Source organism: Phyllobates terribilis, unplaced genomic scaffold, assembly GCF_046119375.1.
Source record: "Phyllobates terribilis strain yellow unplaced genomic scaffold, ASM4611937v1 Scaffold_4__5_contigs__length_816908805, whole genome shotgun sequence".
Classification (NCBI taxonomy): domain Eukaryota; kingdom Metazoa; phylum Chordata; class Amphibia; order Anura; family Dendrobatidae; genus Phyllobates; species Phyllobates terribilis.
The window spans coordinates 744,264,496-744,284,663 of record NW_027362764.1 but is presented as its reverse complement, the minus strand read 5'-3'; the positions used below and the strand labels follow the sequence as shown (position 1 = coordinate 744,284,663).

The window sequence follows — 20,168 nt, the reverse complement described above, 5'->3', positions numbered from 1 at the left end:
TTTTCAGGGGTACCATCATTTCCACCCAGGCCTATTTCATGAGTTTAATTTTTGTTTTAAACGAGGGGTACCAACAATTTTGACCACGTGTGTATAGAGGGAAGAAATAGCCAGCCCGACCAGTGCCTAACAGCATTTTAAAGAGGTATGGGCTTATACTCTGGAGGAGGACCAGGGCGTTTGTTTGGGAAGGATGGGTGCTAGGAACCAAGTCTTCTTCGACACCAGCTCCGATACAAAATGGGTTGTCTGATTAGACTACTCAGGATTTGTTTGTAGTCTGGAACCATGGTGAAGCATCGCTCTGCATGGGAGCTGTATACACAACAAATAGAATTGAATATAGCGCTTTTCTCTGCAATCAAACCTCTGCTATGGGCCATACAGGTAAGTATAGATTTACTTTTCTATACCCTGTACGCCCATAGTAGAGGTCTGATATCTCCAAAGTGGTGACAGATTCCCTTTAAAGGGGTTTTCCAATTTTAGAAAAGTTGGATACTAGTCCATCTGGACCATCGAGATCATTTCATGCATGATAATGCCCCGTCTCATGCTGCACATAACACATCTGCATCTCTGGCTGCTATGGGCATAAAAGGGGACAAACTTATGGTGTGGCACCCATGCTCCCCTGACCTCTACCCCATTGAGAACCTCTGGAGCATCATCAAAAGGAGTGTCTATGATGGCGGGAGGCAGTTCACATCTAAGCAACAGCTCTGGGAGGGTATTCTGTCCTCATGCAAAACAATTGCAGCAGAAACCATCCAAAACCTGACAAATTCAATGGACGAGAGAGTTCAGAAGCTCCTTTCGAACAAGGGGTCCTATGTGCAAATATAAGATCACCTAGAATAAAGTTTTGAGTTGAAAACTGTTTGATTTCAGTTTGTAATAACCTGCTAATGCTTATAATTTCAAAAATGACCATTTTTTTGTTCTTTATTAAAATTAAAAGGTTGAAAACTCTGCTGTGCATAATAATTTGGAACATGCATTTTGAGTGCAGTTTGAGTTTTTTATTTTTTTAAAAATATACTGTTATCATAGGCAGTTTGTACAAAAACCTTTCAATTGTACTCTAATAGTTATTTGACTGGAAAATTACAATGACTGTAATTCATATAGGTAATTTGGGAAAATCTGAGAAAATATTATTTGCATAATAATTTGGAACACAGTGTAGTATCGCAATGTTTTCTAAAAGTAGAAAACCCCTTTAACCATTTGTGGCTGTTGTGTCTACTACCCAACCAAGTATCAGCTCCCGTCAGACCACCACAGAGAAGAAGCTGAGCACAGTCAATGTGCGACACGACCACAGTACGCAGTTATGGTTTTCCTCCATTTTCCCACAGGCTGGTGCATTCTGGACCAGGGAAGAGCTCGACACTACTGGGAACAGAATTTTCTTTTGCCACAAGAACCGGTTCCCGACAAGGAATTGAGACCCATCTGTTCAGAGTGGAAACCAGCAGAGATCTCTCACTGTGGACCAGACATATCGTGCAGGGATGTCACAACGCAGCGGAGCTCATTAAGGAGATCTCCACCCGTAAGTACCAGATCCATCCATAGGTCAAGGGAGAAATGAATGATGGGATGTGAAGCTGTAGTGTCTACCCAAAACAGCGCCACACCTGTCCACAGGTTGTGTGTGGTAGTGCAGCTGAGTCCCATTCACTTCAGTGGAGCTGAACTGCCATATCACGTATTCCAGTTCTCGAACGTTTGTGAACGATTCAGAATTGTCCACATTTCTGCATAATTTTGATCTAAAACTACATCAGAAAAAAATCACACAAGTCCTAAAAGCAGATCGAGGATGAAATCAAGCAAATGAGTCGAAAATATTAGTCAATGTTCACATGCAGCATTTTTTTTTTGCTCCTTTTTATGCAAATTAGAAGCTGCTTTTTACAGAACTAGCAAAAAGCGATGAGTTTTAGAAATTTGTGTTTTTTTTTTCCTGAGAGCTGCAGGGCTGTTGAAATCTGCAGCACGTCAATTCTTTCAGAATTTTTGCAGCGTTTTTTTCTCCCATAGAAAGCGATGAGAAAGTGAAAAAATGCTGCAACAAAAGTTTTTGCATCATGTTTGGTGAACAAAAGTAACTTTATTAAACATGTACTGTAGACAAATGACGCATGTAATCTGCACACAAAAAATGCTGCAAAAAACTGAAACAGATGCGGCGTTTTTGCAGTGTATCTGTTGCAATTTTTTTTGCAGCAGCAGCAGCATTTTTTTTGTGTGCAGATTACATGCGTGTTTTTACTGCCAAAAGAGCAGGTTTTGGCTGCAGAAGAAAAATGTAGGAAAATTGCTGAATGTGAATACTTCCTTAGACTTCGTATTTGATCCAATATCACGTATCTGTGGCTGGCAAAAGTATGTGAACCATAAGGCTACGTTCCCACAATTAGATTTTGGTGAGTTTTTGATGTTTAAGATTTTCTGTACCATTTCTGCACCTATTAAGTAAAATGGGTTACTTGAATTTTATCAAAAATACGCAGCATAAAAAAACTCACCAGAAACTCGTTGTGGGAACGTAGCCTTAGGATTTGCAGATAATTTGACGTTGAGACTGGCATCTGGTGTGGTCAATCAATAGGATGACAATCAGGTGTGAGTGGGTGACCTGTTTTATTTAACTCTCAACTGGTGAGGTGGGGTTTGCCACACCCCAGGGAATTTTTGTTCGGCTGCCATTCATTGAAAAATGCTGGTATGAGGATACGTGTCTCACTAGCTTCCATCCATTTGTGGGTGTGAAAAATTTGTTATACTCATGTGTAATCAATCGCCAATAAGAAAACTACTAAAACAAACGCGATCTTTGGATTTTCTGTAAAAATAAAAGATTTCTAAACATTGGGGTATAGGAAACCCCACATCACCAGTTGCGTGACAAAAAACCCACCTCACCAGTTGAGGGTTAAAGAACAGGGATCTGTGAATGTCTCATCTTCACAACATATGTTTGTGGATGTGTATCATGGCATGACCAAAGGAGATTTCTGGGAACCTCAGAATTAGAATTGTTGATGCTCATCAGGCTCTGGATAAGGTTAAAAAAACATCTCTAAAGAATTTGGACTCCACTAATCCACAATCAGACACATTGTGTATAAATGGTGGAAATTCAAGGCCATTATTACCCTCCCCAGGAGTGGCGGACAAACAAAAATCACTCCAAGAGCAAGTCAAATAATGGTCTGTGAGTTCATAAAGGAACCCAAGGTAGCCTCTAAGTCACCAAAGGCCTCTCTCACATTAGCTAATGTTAATGTTCTTGAGGTCCACTATCAAGAGGACATTGAACAACAATGGTATGCAAGTCAGGACTTCAAGGAGAAAGTCATTAATCACCAAAGAGAAAATTGCTTGTGTCATATTGTCAAATTTATGCAGAAATGTATACAATTCTGAAGGGTTCACAAAATTTCAATCTTACTTGTAAAACCCATGAACAGGTGTGGTGCTGTGTCTGGAAGAAAGAAGAAATGTTCCTCCAAGGGACTGTTAATGCACCATTCAAATATCAACCCTTGAGGATCATTTTTTTTTGTTTTTATTTATCTAAATACATTCAAAATTCTGTATTAATTAATTTCTTAAAGGAAAGGACTAGTTTAGAATAATAAATTTTAGGTTAAGAGAGGAATCACAATCAGGATCCAGAGAGGAGAGTAGTTACCAACTGTCTCCTGTTCTGGAGGACCTGTCCGTTCCTGCATTACACAGTGAGCACATTGATACTAATGCCTACTGAAGGTAATGCTTCATTTCTCCTGTGGGGGAGCTGCAGGATAACTGAAAATTACCGCCAGTTTTTCCTTCCCCCATCCATATTACAACTGATTTCTAAGGTCCCAGAAAAGGATTAATTTGCGATCATCTTATTGGCAGAGACCCTTTAAAAAAGCAGGGATTGTTCAAAGAACATGCTCTCTTTAACCCCTTCTAGGTGCAGGTGTATAGATCAGGCTTAAATTCCATACAAGACAGGTGTCAGCCGTGATATACAGCCGGCAGCTGCAACTGCTGTATAACCACTTAAATGACAATCAAACGATAGCAAGTTCAATTTTCTTGGAAGACTAAAATATATATATATGTGTGAAAAGTAATAAATATCTAAAATGCATAAAAAGGACAAAAAAAAATAAAATATTGGAATCACCATTCTTTTCCCAATCTGAAAATAATAATAATAAATAAAAAATCTAATAGCCCAATCTAAATTAAAAATCTAAAAATAATTTATATGGTAAACGGTGTAAAAAAAAAAAAAAGTATTAAAAATTAAATACTAAAATTGCCGTTTATCGGTCAAGGCATTTCACACAATAAAAAAAATAAAATAAAAAATTTAAAAAAAGGGGAATATATTAGTTACTTATTAAATCCAGCGCTGCCGCTCTAGCAATGTCACTATTGTTTACATGATGCTGTTGATTGGCTGCAGCGGTCATGTGAATAATAACTGGGACAGTCGTCACTGCTGGATTGAATAGGTGTAAAGCTTTATACGTACTGACGGCTTTCTCTCTGTTTTCAGCCTGTTCTTACAGGAACCAGGAATGTCGGCTGGTGATAAATTACGAGCACGGATTCTCTATTACCGCTCAGGCGCCGGACGGTACTTTTACTAAGCTATTAGTACAATTTTCTTACGAAAAACTGAAAATGTCCTCCGATGACGGAGTTAAAATGCTGTTTTTAGAATTTGGAGCTAAAGATGGAGACATAGTAAGTATGAGGATCACCGCAATATGGCAGAAATAAACCTAATGCTGGTTCTGACCGTCCACGTCACATGTAATACTGGTGTCCAGTTTTGCCTGTTAGTTTCTCAATGTTCCCAAGATCTGTTCTTGCTGTCAGTGAATTGAAACTTTTACCGTTTCCATGTGACACAAAAAAAAAGTTGTAAAAAAAAAAGAAAAGTTTTTCATCCTTTGACAGCAAGCAGAGATGGCGAGGAACTTTGGACATTTGTAGAGCTGTCGGTTCTGAACGTAGAACGTCTCATTTAACATGTACAGTCGATCCACAGAATAGATGATAAATGTATGATTGGTGGGGGTCCGACTGCTGACACCTTCCCTGATCAGGAGATTGTGGGGGATGAGTCTAAAAATCCACCATGTGAATTAAGTTTTACTGAGCATGTGCGACCACTGCTCCTGTAGGGATGGTCGCACATGCTCAGTACCATTGTTTTTGTGACAAGCCCTTTAACAGATTGGAATATCAAGAGTTGACTTGCGAAACCTTTGGCCTTATCCTGAGGGTTGTGATAGTTTCCTGTGATTTCTAGGAAGAGAAAAGTTCTTGTTTTTGTAGCAAAACATAAAAAAACCTCACCAATGGCCTCTACACACTGTTGTACAAGGGGAATATCAACCCCATGGAGGCTCGACAGTTTTTCGTTTTTTTCCTTCCCTTCTTCTAAATCTGTATGAGAGACTTTTTTTTTTTTTTTTTTTACAGGACGAGTTTTAGTTTTGCGTGACACCATTCACTTACTGAAAAGCAGGGGAAAAAATCCAAGTTTGGTAAAATTGGGGGAAAAAAAAAATTAAAGAATTTCATGAAAATATCAACACGTTTCGAATTTGCAGCAGAAAAATCAGCTGAAAATGCTGGAATGTTGGCAGGAATAACGCTGCGGAAAATGCCCTTTCCCCCCCCATTAATGGGTAAAAAATGTTGCAAAAACGTTGAAAGAATTGACACGCCGCAGATTTGAAACTTCCTGAAATCTATAAGGAAAAATAAGCGACGTGTGCGGTGTGCGTGAGGTTTTAGAAACCTCATTCAGTTTGCTGGTACTGAAAAAAAAAAAAAAAAAGACTGCATTTTTTTAGCATATGAATATACCAGAACTTTTTTCTACAGATTAGTATTATTAGTTATACTAAAATTCTATTTGTATTTTTGGTTTACTAAAAGAAAAAACAAATGGCACACTCTGAAAGACATAACTTTTTTTTCAGTTGATAGTTGTACTAGGGATTTTTTTTTGTGCATAGATTAGAACTGTATTTTTTTTATTTTTGGGGGGAGAGGACAACCAAAAGGCACCCCCCTCAACCTCCACCTATCTGCAGCGATTGTCAGCGCCATCCAAGAGGTTTAACTGTTGTTGTCAGAGCTGGCTCTGATCTAACGCCAGTTACTCTCGGATGTCGGCTGTATAGCACAGCCATCTCTGCACTGTATGAGCTCCTTGCTCGCTCCTTACTTGCAGAGTGCACATCTGCTGTACACATACGACGGACGTCACCAAGGAGTTAAAGTCGTCATATGTAATCACACATCTGGTGGCGACTGCATTCCTTCTATAGAGCCTTAATCTAAGAGCAGTGATCGGACAGCTAGCTGCGTCAGTCATTGTGGAGTGCTGTAGGGGATGCAATGCCCTTCCTATGGCAGGGGAGACGAGGGCAGCGCTGTAGGGGATGCAATGCCCTTCCTATGGCAGGGGAGACGAGGGCAGCGCTGTAGGGGATGCAATGTCCTTCCTAAGGCAGGGGAGACGAGGGCAGCGCTGTAGGGGATGCAGTGTCCTTCCTAAGGCAGGGGAGACGAGGGCAGCGCTGTAGGGGATGCAGTGTCCTTCCTAAGGCAGGGGAGACGAGGGCAGCGCTGTAGGGGATGCAATGTCCTTCCTAAGGCAGGGGAGACGAGGGCAGCGCTGTAGGGGATGCAATGTCCTTCCTATGGCAGGGGAGACGAGGGCAGCGCTGTAGGGGATGCAATGTCCTTCCTATGGCAGGGGAGACGAGGGCAGCGCTGTAGGGGATGCAATGTCCTTCCTATGGCAGGGGAGACGAGGGCAGCGCTGTAGGGGATGCAATGTCCTTCCTATGGCAGGGGAGACGAGGGCAGCGCTGTAGGGGATGCAATGTCCTTCCTATGGCAGGGGAGACGAGGGCAGCGCTGTAGGGGATGCAATGTCCTTCCTATGGCAGGGGAGACGAGGGCAGCGCTGTAGGGGATGCAATGTCCTTCCTATGGCAGGGGAGACGAGGGCAGCGCTGTAGGGGATGCAATGTCCTTCCTATGGCAGGGGCGACAAGGGCAGCGCTGTAGGGGATGCAATGTCCTTCCTATGGCAGGGGAGACAAGGGCAGCGCTGTAGGGGATGCAATGTCCTTCCTATGGCAGGGGAGACGAGGGCAGCGCTGTAGGAGATGCAATGTCCTTCCTATGGCAGGGGAGACGAGGGCAGCGCTGTAGGGGATGCAATGTCCTTCCTATGGCAGGGGAGACGAGGGCAGCGCTGTAGGGGATGCAATGTCCTTCCTATGGCAGGGGAGACGAGGGCAGCGCTGTAGGGGATGCAATGTCCTTCCTATGGCAGGGGAGACGAGGGCAGCGCTGTAGGGGATGCAATGTCCTTCCTATGGCAGGGGAGACGAGGGCAGCGCTGTAGGGGATGCAATGTCCTTCCTATGGCAGGGGCGACAAGGGCAGCGCTGTAGGGGATGCAATGTCCTTCCTATGGCAGGGGAGACAAGGGCAGCGCTGTAGGGGATGCAATGTCCTTCCTATGGCAGGGGAGACGAGGGCAGCGCTGTAGGAGATGCAATGTCCTTCCTATGGCAGGGGAGACGAGGGCAGCGCTGTAGGGGATGCAATGTCCTTCCTATGGCAGGGGAGACGAGGGCAGCGCTGTAGGGGATGCAATGTCCTTCCTATGGCAGGGGAGACGAGGGCAGCGCTGTAGGGGATGCAATGTCCTTCCTATGGCAGGGGAGACGAGGGCAGCGCTGTAGGGGATGCAATGTCCTTCCTATGACAGGGGAGACGAGGGCAGCGCTGTAGGGGATGCAATGTCCTTCCTATGGCAGGGGAGACGAGGGCAGCGCTGTAGGGGATGCAATGTCCTTCCTATGGCAGGGGAGACGAGGGCAGTGCTGTAGGGGATGCAATGTCCTTCCTATGGCAGGGGCGACAAGGGCAGCGCTGTAGGGGATGCAATGTCCTTCCTATGGCAGGGGAGACGAGGGCAGCGCTGTAGGGGATGCAATGTCCTTCCTATGGCAGGGGAGACGAGGGCAGCGCTGTAGGGGATGCAGCGTCCTTCCTATGGCAGGGGAGACGAGGGCAGCGCTGTAGGGGATGCAATGTCCTTCCTATGGCAGGGGAGACGAGGGCAGCGCTGTAGGGGATGCAATGTCCTTCCTATGGCAGGGGAGACGAGGGCAGTGCTGTAGGAGATGCAATGTCCTTCCTATGGCAGGGGAGACGAGGGCAGCGCTGTAGGGGATGCAGTGTCCTTCCTATGGCAGGGGAGACAAGGGCAGCGCTGTAGGGGATGCAATGTCCTTCCTATGGCAGGGGCGACAAGGGCAACGCTGTAGGGGATGCAATGTCCTTCCTATGGCAGGGGAGACGAGGGCAGCGCTGTAGGGGATGCAATGTCCTTCCTATGGCAGGGGAGACGAGGGCAGATGTCTTTCCTCCTACTTCTCATTCTTACAACATTTCTCTTCTCTCTGCAGCAATTGGATCTCCAGTGCTGTCCAAAGCCAATCGTCTTCATCATTCATTCCTTCCTCTCTGCCAAGATCACAAGACTAGGATTAGTGGCGTGAGGACAATTTTTTGGGAAAAACGTCACTCTGGAATGAGGCATCCTCCGGAACACAGCTCCATGAAGGACTAATGAGAAGGAAACTCTCCAAGCAGACTTTCACTACTAATAGGTACTTGACTGGAGAGAATCTCCGAGGCGGAGCGATGGGGAGAACTCTGCATCCGACAGAAGCACAGAATCATAGTTTTTATTAATCTTTTGGAAGGGGGGGAACCCTCGGGTCCTGGTAATAACCCTAATCATTACTTTATATCAAGAGTCTTGGAATAAATACTGTGATTTTTGCCTGCAGCAAATAAATTACTACACAGGGTCCATGCAGTGGAGGGAGCAAGGTCCGGGGTCTCCATCTACTGAAGAGAGTGTTATGCTGAGGAACCTATAAAACAGATGTCATCGGTGTACAAGCAATAAAGGTCATTGGGGATATTAGAAAAACACGGCTGCTATCTTCCCATAACAGTGCCACTCTTATTTAAAGGCGCTGTCTGGTACTGCAGCGCATCAGATGGAAATATGGTGGTTTCTGAAGAAAGTCGTCCTGCTTTGCCCAATATCACACAACCTCTTTACTCTACTGACGTGTTGTCTTTAGATGATCAATACGGATTACAATGTCATCTCTTTATGGCTACTATGGTTGGAAGAAGTTATCAACTATACACAAGCCCAAATGTTGGGATCCCACTGATCACCAGAATGGGGCGCTCTAATCCCTCATACAGTGGAGTGGCAGTGCACATGCTCGACGACTGCTCCAGTAATTCCTTGTAGGGCTGTTGGAGGATACATCTCTCCGTAAGACCCATAGACAATGAATGGAGCGGCAGTCAAACATGTGTCCTGCTACTCCCCTGTGCACTATTCTGGCACCCAACGCTCAAAACTCCACTGATATGAAAGTCACCAACTATCCTGTGGGTAGGCAACAACCTCTAATATTAGACATTACCTCCAATTAGAAATGTAGTATAGTTCTTCTGATTCGCTATGTCGCTCACCCCATGCGCAGGACATTGCAGTAGCTTAGGTATCCATGGTTACAGCCACTCATATAGTGACAGTTAATTGTTAGTGGTCGTAACCATGGATGCCTAAGCTACAGCAATGTCCTGCGCATGGGGTAAGTGACATAGCGAATCAGAAGAACTATACCACATTTCTAATTGTAGGCATTTGCTAATATCGTTATTACACCTACTGCATTTTGGGATAGGATCTTGCAGATGGGTATACCCCTTTAATGCCCCCTTCCAACCAAAGCACTTTGTAGAAATGGTGACTAGAAGGAGAGACAAAGCAACGACAACTCAAATTTTATACTCTGGAAAGATTTATATAAAAATTCCAGAATTCCTAAAATACCTACGTTGGCAAACCTGTGCCATTTCCCGCTGGTGGCTCTCTGGGTTCCCATGTACAGTTATAGGTCACGATATGTTATTTATGCCACATGACCACGGCAGTCTGCTTCCGCCGCTCTATTGTCACGTCAGGACTCTGCTGACTAACCAGAATAACTGGTACCAATTTTTCTTGATGCCACAGTGACCCTATTACTTACCCATTTCCCCAGCTACACCCCAATAAACCAATGAGCTGTGGGGTGCAATGTTAACACAAACTGTTGCCCTCCGGAGGACTTGGTATCCTCACATATCTGCCAGCAGTATTTTTGCCATGTAATGTGAGGATAGCATGATGTTGTGGTTAAAATACTAAATTCAGTGATGTGTAACTTATCAGGCTGTGTGCTCTTTACTTACAATGAAGGTTTTATCACTAGGACATTATCATTTCTGGGTCTAGCTGCCTTGTGCCAAATCATCAGACCACACCCCCTCCTGTGATAAGCAGCTCCACGTCAATAGACAATACACATAGAAAGCTGTGGTGTGGGCAGGGTTAGCTTTCTGAGCTCTGCTCCATCTTAGAACTCTGTGTCACAACTGTTGTACCTGGTAAATTAAGTTATACATCGTTGGAATCAGGGTCTCTTTTACTACATTATGCTGCTCGCAGATTAGGTAGCCAAAAACCTGGTGACAGATTCCCTTTAATTGCATTTCACATGAAACAACATTTTCTAAAGTAGATCGAATGGGCAGCCCAGTGCCCTTTTTAAAGGACCTGTTACTTTCCAAAAATATGTACATTTTTTACCTGGTGTAAATGCCGCTGTTGTCCTGAATTCGGCAATGTTTAACTGTTGTTCCTGCTTCTCTCCATTCCTGAGATATGGCCTCTTATTCCTTTTATGCAAGACTAGTCTTGTTAGTCAAGGGGTGTGGTTCTCAAGAAAACACCCACTTAGAATAGTTGACCACACCCACTGATCTGACAAGACTAGACACATATACCAGGAAGAGGAGGCCATATCTCTGGAACGGAGAAGCGCAGGAACAAAAGAGAAACTACGCCGGATTCAGGAGAACAGCGGCATTTACAATAGGTACAGAAAGCTACATATTTCTGGCACGTGAAATACTGCTTTTAAGAAGTGTGTTTAACTGAAGTAATAATGATTTAAATGCCACATAACATTTCCCTGAGAATTCTAAAAAACAGTCATATTTGATGGTAATTTTCTGTTTTTCATTAGTTACAAGCAGGTTTTATGCCCTACTTGGGCAAGAACCAATATGGCCACCATTATAGCTACCAGTGTGATTGATTCTCTGCTTTTATAGACCCTACCTCCAATATAAATAACTACATATAACTTATCTAGGAAAAGCTGGGTAACAATTATAATGGTGAATGTAAAACCACGATTGGCTGTAACCCAGCTTTCTCACAAACATAAAAGTCAATGATTTATTTTATGTAGGGGGCCGTGTCTGACATACCATCAAGCATCTGTGTACAGTCTAGGAATAAACGCCTTTTCTTTGTATAATTGTTGTGTTCTGTATGAGGAGACCAACAGGATACACCATATTGGTACTGTTCTTCTAACACAAAATGAATTCAGCTAATTATTTTACTAGATTTTATTGCTAAGAAGCTTTTTGTTGAATCCTTTGTTTGTAATTTTATTGATAAAACACTTTCTTGTTGACAATTATTGTAAATAAAAAATAACTACAAAAATGATCGTCGGCCTGGTGTGTTCATCACGATCCGTTCATTTCCCGAATTTTACACACAACGCTCCTGAAATACCTTAATTGCAGCGGGAAGCTTTGATTTTTCTCAACCTCGGTCTGACCGGCATGTACAAAGGATTAGATAATCATAGGGCCCAGAAGTTCCAGCCGACATAATGAATAGCTGAATAGTAATGGTCTTCATAAGCAAGGCTGTTCTTGGACACTAGAGCACGGGTATTTATACACTGGGGATGGGTCTCTTAAAAGGGCACTGAAATAATTAAAAAAGCAACCGATTGTCCTAGTCTGCTGGAGGAGATACGTTCCCTGGTGGCCTGGGGTAACAGAACAGATGATGCTCACTTCCCTAGTGATTTAGGGCAGCTCAGAGAAGTCAGATTCTTACAACCTAGCACTTGGCACCTATCCAGTTGTGTCTAGGATATCTCTTTAATGGGGTCTCAGAATCATAATCCATTGGACATTGGTCGGGGGTCCTAGCGATCCGACACCTGTCGCCAATTCAATCACAAGAATGGGCTTTTTTTTTTTTTCACCTTATAAGCGCGAGATATAATATATCTAAAAGGAGTGCTCCCACAAAGGTGAAGGGAGGGAATATAAGGGTGCTGTCATGGGCTCCGAAAAATCCCCTTACCGGTAAGTAACTAAGACTTTATTCGTTCACCCATGACAGCACCACGAGAGAATTACAGAGAGGAAATTTCTAGAGAGGGACCACAGCCTGGAGCACCCTTCTCCCAAAGGTGAGATCGGTAGAGACACTCATATCTAACCTATAGTGCTTGTAGAAAGTAGAGGGAGAGGACCAGGTAGCAGCCTTACATATCTCCTCTATGGAGACGTCCGTCTTCTCCGCCCAGGAGGTCATCACTGCCCAAACAGAACGGGCTCTCAGACCTTCAAGTACTTCCTCACCAGTTGACGAATAGGCAAAAGCGATGGCGTTTCTTATCCATCTTGCAATAATGGATTTAGAGGCCCTATAACCTTTCCAAACCCCCTGCTAACATAAGAAAAGGGATCTATCCTTTCTGTGATTGCCAAGATATTTGATAACGCATCTCCTAACATCCAATGTGTGTCTTTTTTCTTCCTACTGGTTTTTAGGGTTTGTACAGAAGGAGGGTAAAACTTTCTTGGGTTCTGTGAAAACGGGTTGATACTTTAGGAAGATAGGCTGGGTCTGGTTTGAAGATTATTTTATCCTCTAATATTTGAGTGAAGGGGGGATAGTGCTTGGATATCGCCTACCCTTCTGGCTGAAGTTAATGAGACAGAAGTTTTAAAAGGGAGATAACTTTTAGGGATGCTGAGTCTAAAGGTTCAAAAGGTGGGTTGGTCAGTGCATTCAGGACCAAGTTCAAGTCCCAGGGTGCAAGCTTAGACTTTACGACAGGCCTGGATCTAAATGATGCCTTAATAAATCACGACATCCAGTAGTTTCCTGCCAGATCACAGGAAAACAAGGCACCTAAAGCTGAGACCTGAACCTTCAGTGTACTAGTAGCCAACCCTAGTTCCAGGCCTTTTTGGAGGAACTCTAACATTTTTCCTATAGGTGCCCCTTCCTCTACTCTGGCACCTGAGAAAGATAGAAATTATTGCCAGGTTTTAGCATAAATGCATGTGGTAACCGGCTTCCTACTACACAAAAGGGTTTCTATTAAGTTGGATGAAAACCCTTCCTTCTCTAATAATGCCCTTTCAAATTCCACACCATCAGATGTAGTCCAGGAGCTGGAGGGTGGACAATTGGCCCCTGAGATAGGAGGTCCGGGATTTCTGGCAAAATCCACGGGTCTGACATTTCCTTCAGACATGCAAGTCAGGGCTTTTTGGGCCAGAAGGGTGCTATGAGTAGTATCTGTGCTCTGTCTGCCCTGACTTTCCTTATGACTGCTGGAAGCAGGGATAACGGGGGAAAGGCATAGGCCAGGCTGAACGTCCATGAAATCAGGAGAGAGTCCACAACCAGGGGATTTTGGGAACAGAATTCCTTTACTTTTCGATTTTGTTTGGTGGCAAATAGGTCCACCAATGGAAGACCCCACATCCGGGTCATTGGAGAGAAGAGTTGTTGATTTAGGACCCATTCTTCCTCTTTTAAAGTACTGCGACTCAGGGAATCTGCCTTGGTGTTTTCGCTTCCTTTTATGTGTAAGGCAGTAAGGGAGAGTATTTTGATAGTGTACCCCCTTGGTGGTCTATATAAGCCACGGCTACACGTTTGTCCGAGAACACCCTGATGTCCTGGCCCTGCAAGGATACAAGGAGTTTGTGTACCGCTTTATCAAATCGCCAAGAACTCTTTGGAATTAGAAGAGAAGCTTTTCTCTTCTTCTGACCAAAACCCCTGGACTAGTTCTTCTCCTAAATGTTCTCCCCAGCCCGATGGATTGGCATCAGTGACCAACACCCGGGAAGGGCTCACCCCCCAGGGAACCTCCCTGGACAGGTTTCTGTTATCTAGCCACCATCCCAGGGATGGCGTCGAGTGGGGGGATAACGTTAGCTCTAGGGGGGCAGCTGGAAGGCAAACTGACTCATTATATAACACATCCCACTGTAATGCACTAGAGTGGAATTAAGCCCATAGGACTGCAGGAAAACAGGATGTCAAGGTACCCAACAGGGACGTGGCACTGCTAAGTGACAGAGGGGACATAAACCGCGCTCTTAACTTGATGTTGAATCGACTTAATTTTTTGGGCCGAAGGTAAGATTCTTGCTTTCCTGAATCTAACATGACTCCCAAGAATTGCTGGACCTTTGAAGGAACTAGCTTAGATTTTTTAAAATTTAACAACCAACCTAAGCTTTGTAAGGTAGACATTACTTTTTTTTTTTAAGTGATGTTCACAGTCATGGAAGGAATTCCCTACTACAAGGAATTCGTCCAGATAGGGGATGATGAGCATGTCCTTTTCCCCAACATGAGCCATAGCCTCAGCCACTACTTTAGTGAAAACCCTGGGTGCAATGGCTAGCCCAAAGGGGAGGGATGTGTACTGGAAGTGTTTAATTACACCCCCCATGTTCACTGCTACCCTTAAGTATTCTTGGTAATCCGCATGAATGGGTACATGATGGTACGCATCTTTGAGATCTAAGACTGCCATATGACAACAAGAAAAGAGACTATGTGGTCGAAGGGTAGAGAGGATTTCCTGGAGACTTTGGTTATGGCCACATCTAGTTTAGGGGCTTTGGACCAAGAGGAACATGACGCTTCCTCAAAGGGATACTTCCTTTTAAATGAAGGTGGAAGAGAGCCTTTTCTTTCTGGCTTCTTCCACTCTTTGGATCTTGAATTTTACTATTTAGGGGAAAACACTTTTTCTTCTCGTCTAGCCCCCCAAACATCCTATCTTCAACAGACTTCTCTACCTTAGAGTCCACGATACCCATTGTGGTACAGATGGCTTTAACCAGGGCGTCAACTTTGTTTAGGGGAAAACAGTGACGGCCTGAGTCGCCATCAGAAGAGGATGCGGAGGGGGAAGTATCATCCGAATTTTCAGGGTCAATAGGAACTGAGGAACCATCGGATACTGGAGAAAGATCCCTCCCCCCGTGCTGTTTTTTTTGGAGAGGGCCTTGCCTAACTCTTCCTTAATTAAGGATCTTAATCCTGAGGAGAAATCGGGGGGTCTCTTCAGCTACAGTTTTATCAATACATGACCGACAGTTTTTTAGGGCAGGAGTCTGGCAAGGGGATTTTATATAGGGCACACTCCACTTCTTTCCCTGAAAAAATTTAACAAAGAGGAGGGACAATCACCGAGTCAACTTTCACAAAGATCACTTACCTTTTGCTCAAACATACGGTATCGGGTTTGCTGAAGGATCTTTCTCAGCCGAAGGGTTTTCTCTCGGGGCTGCAGAAATCTTCCTCCTGCTAGAATCTTTCTGGCTGGATCTTGAAGATTCATGCCTCCTTGTGGAACGGTTGCTCCCTCGATTAGAATGAGAGTGACGCTAGATCACTTGTTCCTGGAGCCCCCCAGGCAGCAGCTGATCTTGTTGCTACTGCTCGGAATGGCTCAACATGCACGTGAAGAGCTGGGAAGCACCCCAGCAGTGGAGCCAATCCTTTTTATATTGGCCACTGCCCGGTACCTTCAAGTCAGCAGACCCTCTGCGTGGCTTGGATAGGCTCCCCGACTGGGGAACCCCTCCCCTAGACGAACACGCCCCATCCGGCGTGTACACCGCCGAAAAAAACCTCTGGTCCCGTTGTGAGTATGCGGGCCTGCCGCGTCACGCGGCTGCGCACCATACGGCCCCACTGTCCATGCGACCATTGCACGTCACACGGCCACGCCATCCAGCCGCGTCATTCGGCTGCGCCTGCCGCATCACCCGCCGGCGCAGCCTCACTTCCTGCTGACCATACCAGGGAGTTGGGGAATGCAGGAGTTTCCCTGCCATCCGAGCCATGCTTGAGCGTTCCCATCCCCGGGCAGTTGAGGCCGGCTCATCTCACCACCGCTCACGGAGCATGCCCCCTTGAGCCCACATCGGCCAAGGCAGAGAATGCATCCCTGCCTAAACAGGCCAGTCGGGTCTGGGACAGGAATGTAGTCTTCTTTACAGGTAAGCCTGGCAGGTTCACCCATCAAGGACAGGAAACCAAACTGATGCGGGAGAGAGGTGCCGCCGTTTTAAGCCTGTAGGTTTCCGGTCCTTGGTGGACGGATCCCCTCTCTCATGGTGCTGTCATGGGTGACCGATTAAAATGCAGTTTAATGAAAGTCTTTATTATGAAGGGAAAAAGAAACCCAAACCTACAGGGCCCTGTGTGAAAAAGTAATTGCCCCCTAAACCTAATAACTAGTTGGGCCTTTAGCAGCAACAACTGCAATCAAGCGTTTGTGATAACTGGCAACGAGTCTTTTATAACGCTCTGGAGGAATTTTGGCCACTAATCTTTGCAAAATTGCTGTAATTCAGCCACATTGGAGGGTTTCAGAGCATGAACCGCCTTTTTAAGGTCATGCCACAGCATCTTAATCGGATTAAGGTCAGGACTTCGACTAGGCCACTCCAGAGTTTAATTTTTTCCCCTTTTCCTTAATAAATGAATAAAATGTGTTAATGACACAGACTCCTTTATGGAAATTATTTTAAATGAGACTTTAAAAAAAAATAAATAAAAAAACTGAATAATTACAATCTGACTATGGGTTAAGCCTTATACACGCCTCTCCATTACTAACCTGGGCTTGATGTCTGCTGCCAATACAAAGCCGACATCAACCTCAACCCTATTACCTCACTTGCCAACTCACCAGGGCAAGTGGGAAGAGAAGAGGTTAAGTGTCAGATTTGGCACATCTTATGGATGCGCCATTTCTGGGGCAACTGAGAGCTGATGTTCTTACTCTGGGAGGGGGACAATATTCATGGCCCCTTCCTAGCTTAATATCAGCCTGCAGCTGTCTGCCTAGCCTTTGCTGGTAGTTAAAATAGGGAAGAACCCAAAGTCATTTTTTTTTGGGGGGGGGGGGGGGGGGGGGTTCCCCATTTTAAATAACCAGTAAAGGCTAAGTATAATAAGTATACAGCTGTGAGCTGACATCAATAGCCTGGGAAGCCTCATTGGTATTACCCCCTTCCCAGGCAATAAACATCAGCCCTCAGCTGGTTATTTTCTTCTTTAAGTTAATAAGTAACATACTTTTACAGCTACACACGCAAAGCACTGACTATATCTCACATATTTCTATCTATATATTGAAGAATATTTGCTTAGAGTAATTCTGTCATTTAAAGATTAGTTTTCTAAGTAAAAGCTAATGTTAAAATCACATTGCATATGGATGTCCTACAGATGCTATGTGACAAAAATCACATTGTACTGGAATGACACTTGTCTGAATTTTCAGGATCATCAGACTGATTTTATTCAGGCAGATGGTGAGGAACAGCCTAAGGGCCCATACCCAAGTATTATGCCTCCAACACAACGGTTTCTGTTTCAGTTAATGAGTGTTGCAGCCTTACTTTGTAACATTTTTCAATAGTATCATGGGTGCCAAGGTTTGACTTTGAGACATCTTTAAAAGCGTATCCTGGACTTCACTGGAAATCTGATTATAGGCTGGATTGTGAGGATCTGTATGTTGTCACAAGTCTTCAGAATGGAGAACCTTTCCTGCAGCACCCAGTCTAGGAGGAGATTCAAGAGTGCAGTGGTGAAGCTAACCATCCACCCTGCCAATTTTGCAAGAATGACCACTGAAATAATTTGGTATAGTGCACATCTGCCAGCCATATTTCTTTTGCCTCAATGTGCCCCAGGAGGGGCAATCCTTTTAAAAGACAATGGGATGCACAGAGCTCTGTATGATCAGTGTCAGACACAGCGGTTCTTATACGTAGGATATAGTACGTAACCTAGGTGCTGACACCCACTGCCATTGTGGCTTCCAACTTCCATATTAAAAGAGGTTGTCCACTAATTTTTGATTGATGACCTATTCTAAGGATAAGTCTTCAATGTCTGTGTAGCGCCGGCGTCCCTGCCCTCTGCTAGGCAGGGACGCTGTTCCCCTCACCTCTCTGCTCCGTGCCCGGCGTCCTCCTCCCGCTCTGCTGGCAGCGCGCGCACCTTCCCGGCCACTGTGCTTAGGGCGCGCGCGCGCGCTCTCCCTCCCTCTTAAAGGGGCCGCGCGCGCCGTCCTAAGGAGTCCCCGGCCAATGGCCGGAGGACTTCACCATATATAAGGCACCTCCTCCAAAATGGAGGTGCCCGAGCAATGTTGTTGCACTGTTCACTACTCTGCTTCAGCCCTCAGGTCCCGTTGCCAGTTACCTGCCAGCTTGCTTATCTGCTACCTGCCTGCTAGTCTGAGGTCCGACGGTCTGCCTTACTATTCCTGTCAGTCTGTCTAAGGACCAGCCTGTCCGCTCACCTGGGAGCGCACTTCAGCCACCTGCATGCTTGCCTGAGGTCCGACGGTCTGCCTTCCAACTCCTGTCAGTCTGTCTATGGACCAGCTTGCCTGCCCACCAGGGAGCACACATCTGCTACCTGCCTGCTAGCCTACCTGGAGGCTCCGCCGTCACGTGCTGTGACCACCTGCCTGTCCAGTGACTCCTGCCCGCTCACCTGGGAGCGCTCATCTGCTGCCTGTCTGCTAGCCTACCTGGAGGCTCTGCCGTCACGTGCTGTGACCACCCGCCTGTCCAGAGACTTCTGCCCGCTCACCTGGGAGCGCTCATCTGCCGCCTGTCTGTTGGTCTTCCTGGAGGCTCCGCCGTCACATGCTGTGACCACCCGTTCATCCAGAGACTCTCGCCTGCTCACCTGGGAGCTCACGTCTATCATCAGCCGCCACAGGTCGTACCAACCCTTTACCCAGAGACTGCCCCGGTCACTTGCCGTGACCATCTGCCCATTCATTCAGAGACTGCCCCGGTCACTTGCCGTGACCATCTGCCCGTTCATTCAGAGACTGCCCCGGTCACTTGCCGTGACCATCTGCCCGTTCTTCCAGAGACTGCCCCGGTCACTTGCCGTGACCATCTGCCCGTTCTTCCAGAGACTGTCCCGGTCACCTGCTGTGACTTCCTGCCCGTCTTCCCTGGTCGCCACCCGCTCCCTTACAAGGACCGCCCCCTTGTATAGTAGCTCAGAGGTTCCGCCTCCCAGACCCGTTACAGTCTGATCGGCGGGGATGTCAGGCGTCGGACCCTAGCCAATCAGTTATCGGTGGTGGCGGGCAGAAATACTTGTGGAGCTGGCCGCCATCTGATAGGGGCCGCCGCAGGGTAGTGCACATCCGCCTCCTACTGATTTGAATAGGAAAACAGATGTGTAGTACCAAGCCTCAGACACTACCAGAAGACGGCCTGCTTTGTAAGTGAGTACTTCCGGCCGGCGGCCGCCACCAACAACAGCTGATCGGCGGGGGTGGCAGGTGTCAGACCCCGGCTGATCAGACAGACATTGATGACCTAACCCAAGGATGGGCCATCAATGAAAAAGTAGTGGACAACCTCTTTAAGTTACGTTCCTTTAAATATCACCAACATGAAAACTGCGGTGGGAATAGTTTACGAAGAATGGGAATTCAGATTTTTACATCTGACGCGGATGGTAGAATTTAAAAATGTGAAAGACGTAGTTACTTACCGTTAACGGGATTTCTCAGAGCCCATGACGGCACCACGGAGAGAGGGGATCCGCCCTTAAAGGACAGGAAACCTACAGATAAAAGGGCGGTACCTATCTCCCACATCAGTTTACAGAGCTTGAGAGGACCACCAGGTTAGTAACACAAAATTTTACAATTTAAGACCTCGCTAGACACACCACGTGGCTACAACAATTAACTAATAAGCGTGCGCACCCACACGTGAAGGAAGGGAATGTACGGGTGCCGTCATGGGCACCGAGAAATCCTGTTACCGGTAAGTAACTACGT

General features: G+C 45.7%; 1 protein-coding gene across 1 annotated transcript in view; it reads left to right on the top strand.

The window, feature by feature from the left end:
* Nucleotides 1-8,659, top strand: part of SNTB1 (syntrophin beta 1) — a 237,643-nt gene extending 228,984 nt beyond the window's left edge. Inside the window, exons 5-7 of the mRNA XM_073679833.1 lie at nucleotides 1,362-1,558; nucleotides 4,571-4,761; nucleotides 8,526-8,659. Of these exons, the coding sequence (XP_073535934.1) occupies nucleotides 1,362-1,558; nucleotides 4,571-4,761; nucleotides 8,526-8,618 (481 nt within the window). The 3' untranslated portion in view covers nucleotides 8,619-8,659. The remainder of the gene's footprint in view (nucleotides 1-1,361; nucleotides 1,559-4,570; nucleotides 4,762-8,525) is intronic.
* Nucleotides 8,660-20,168: the final 11,509 nt, after the last annotated feature.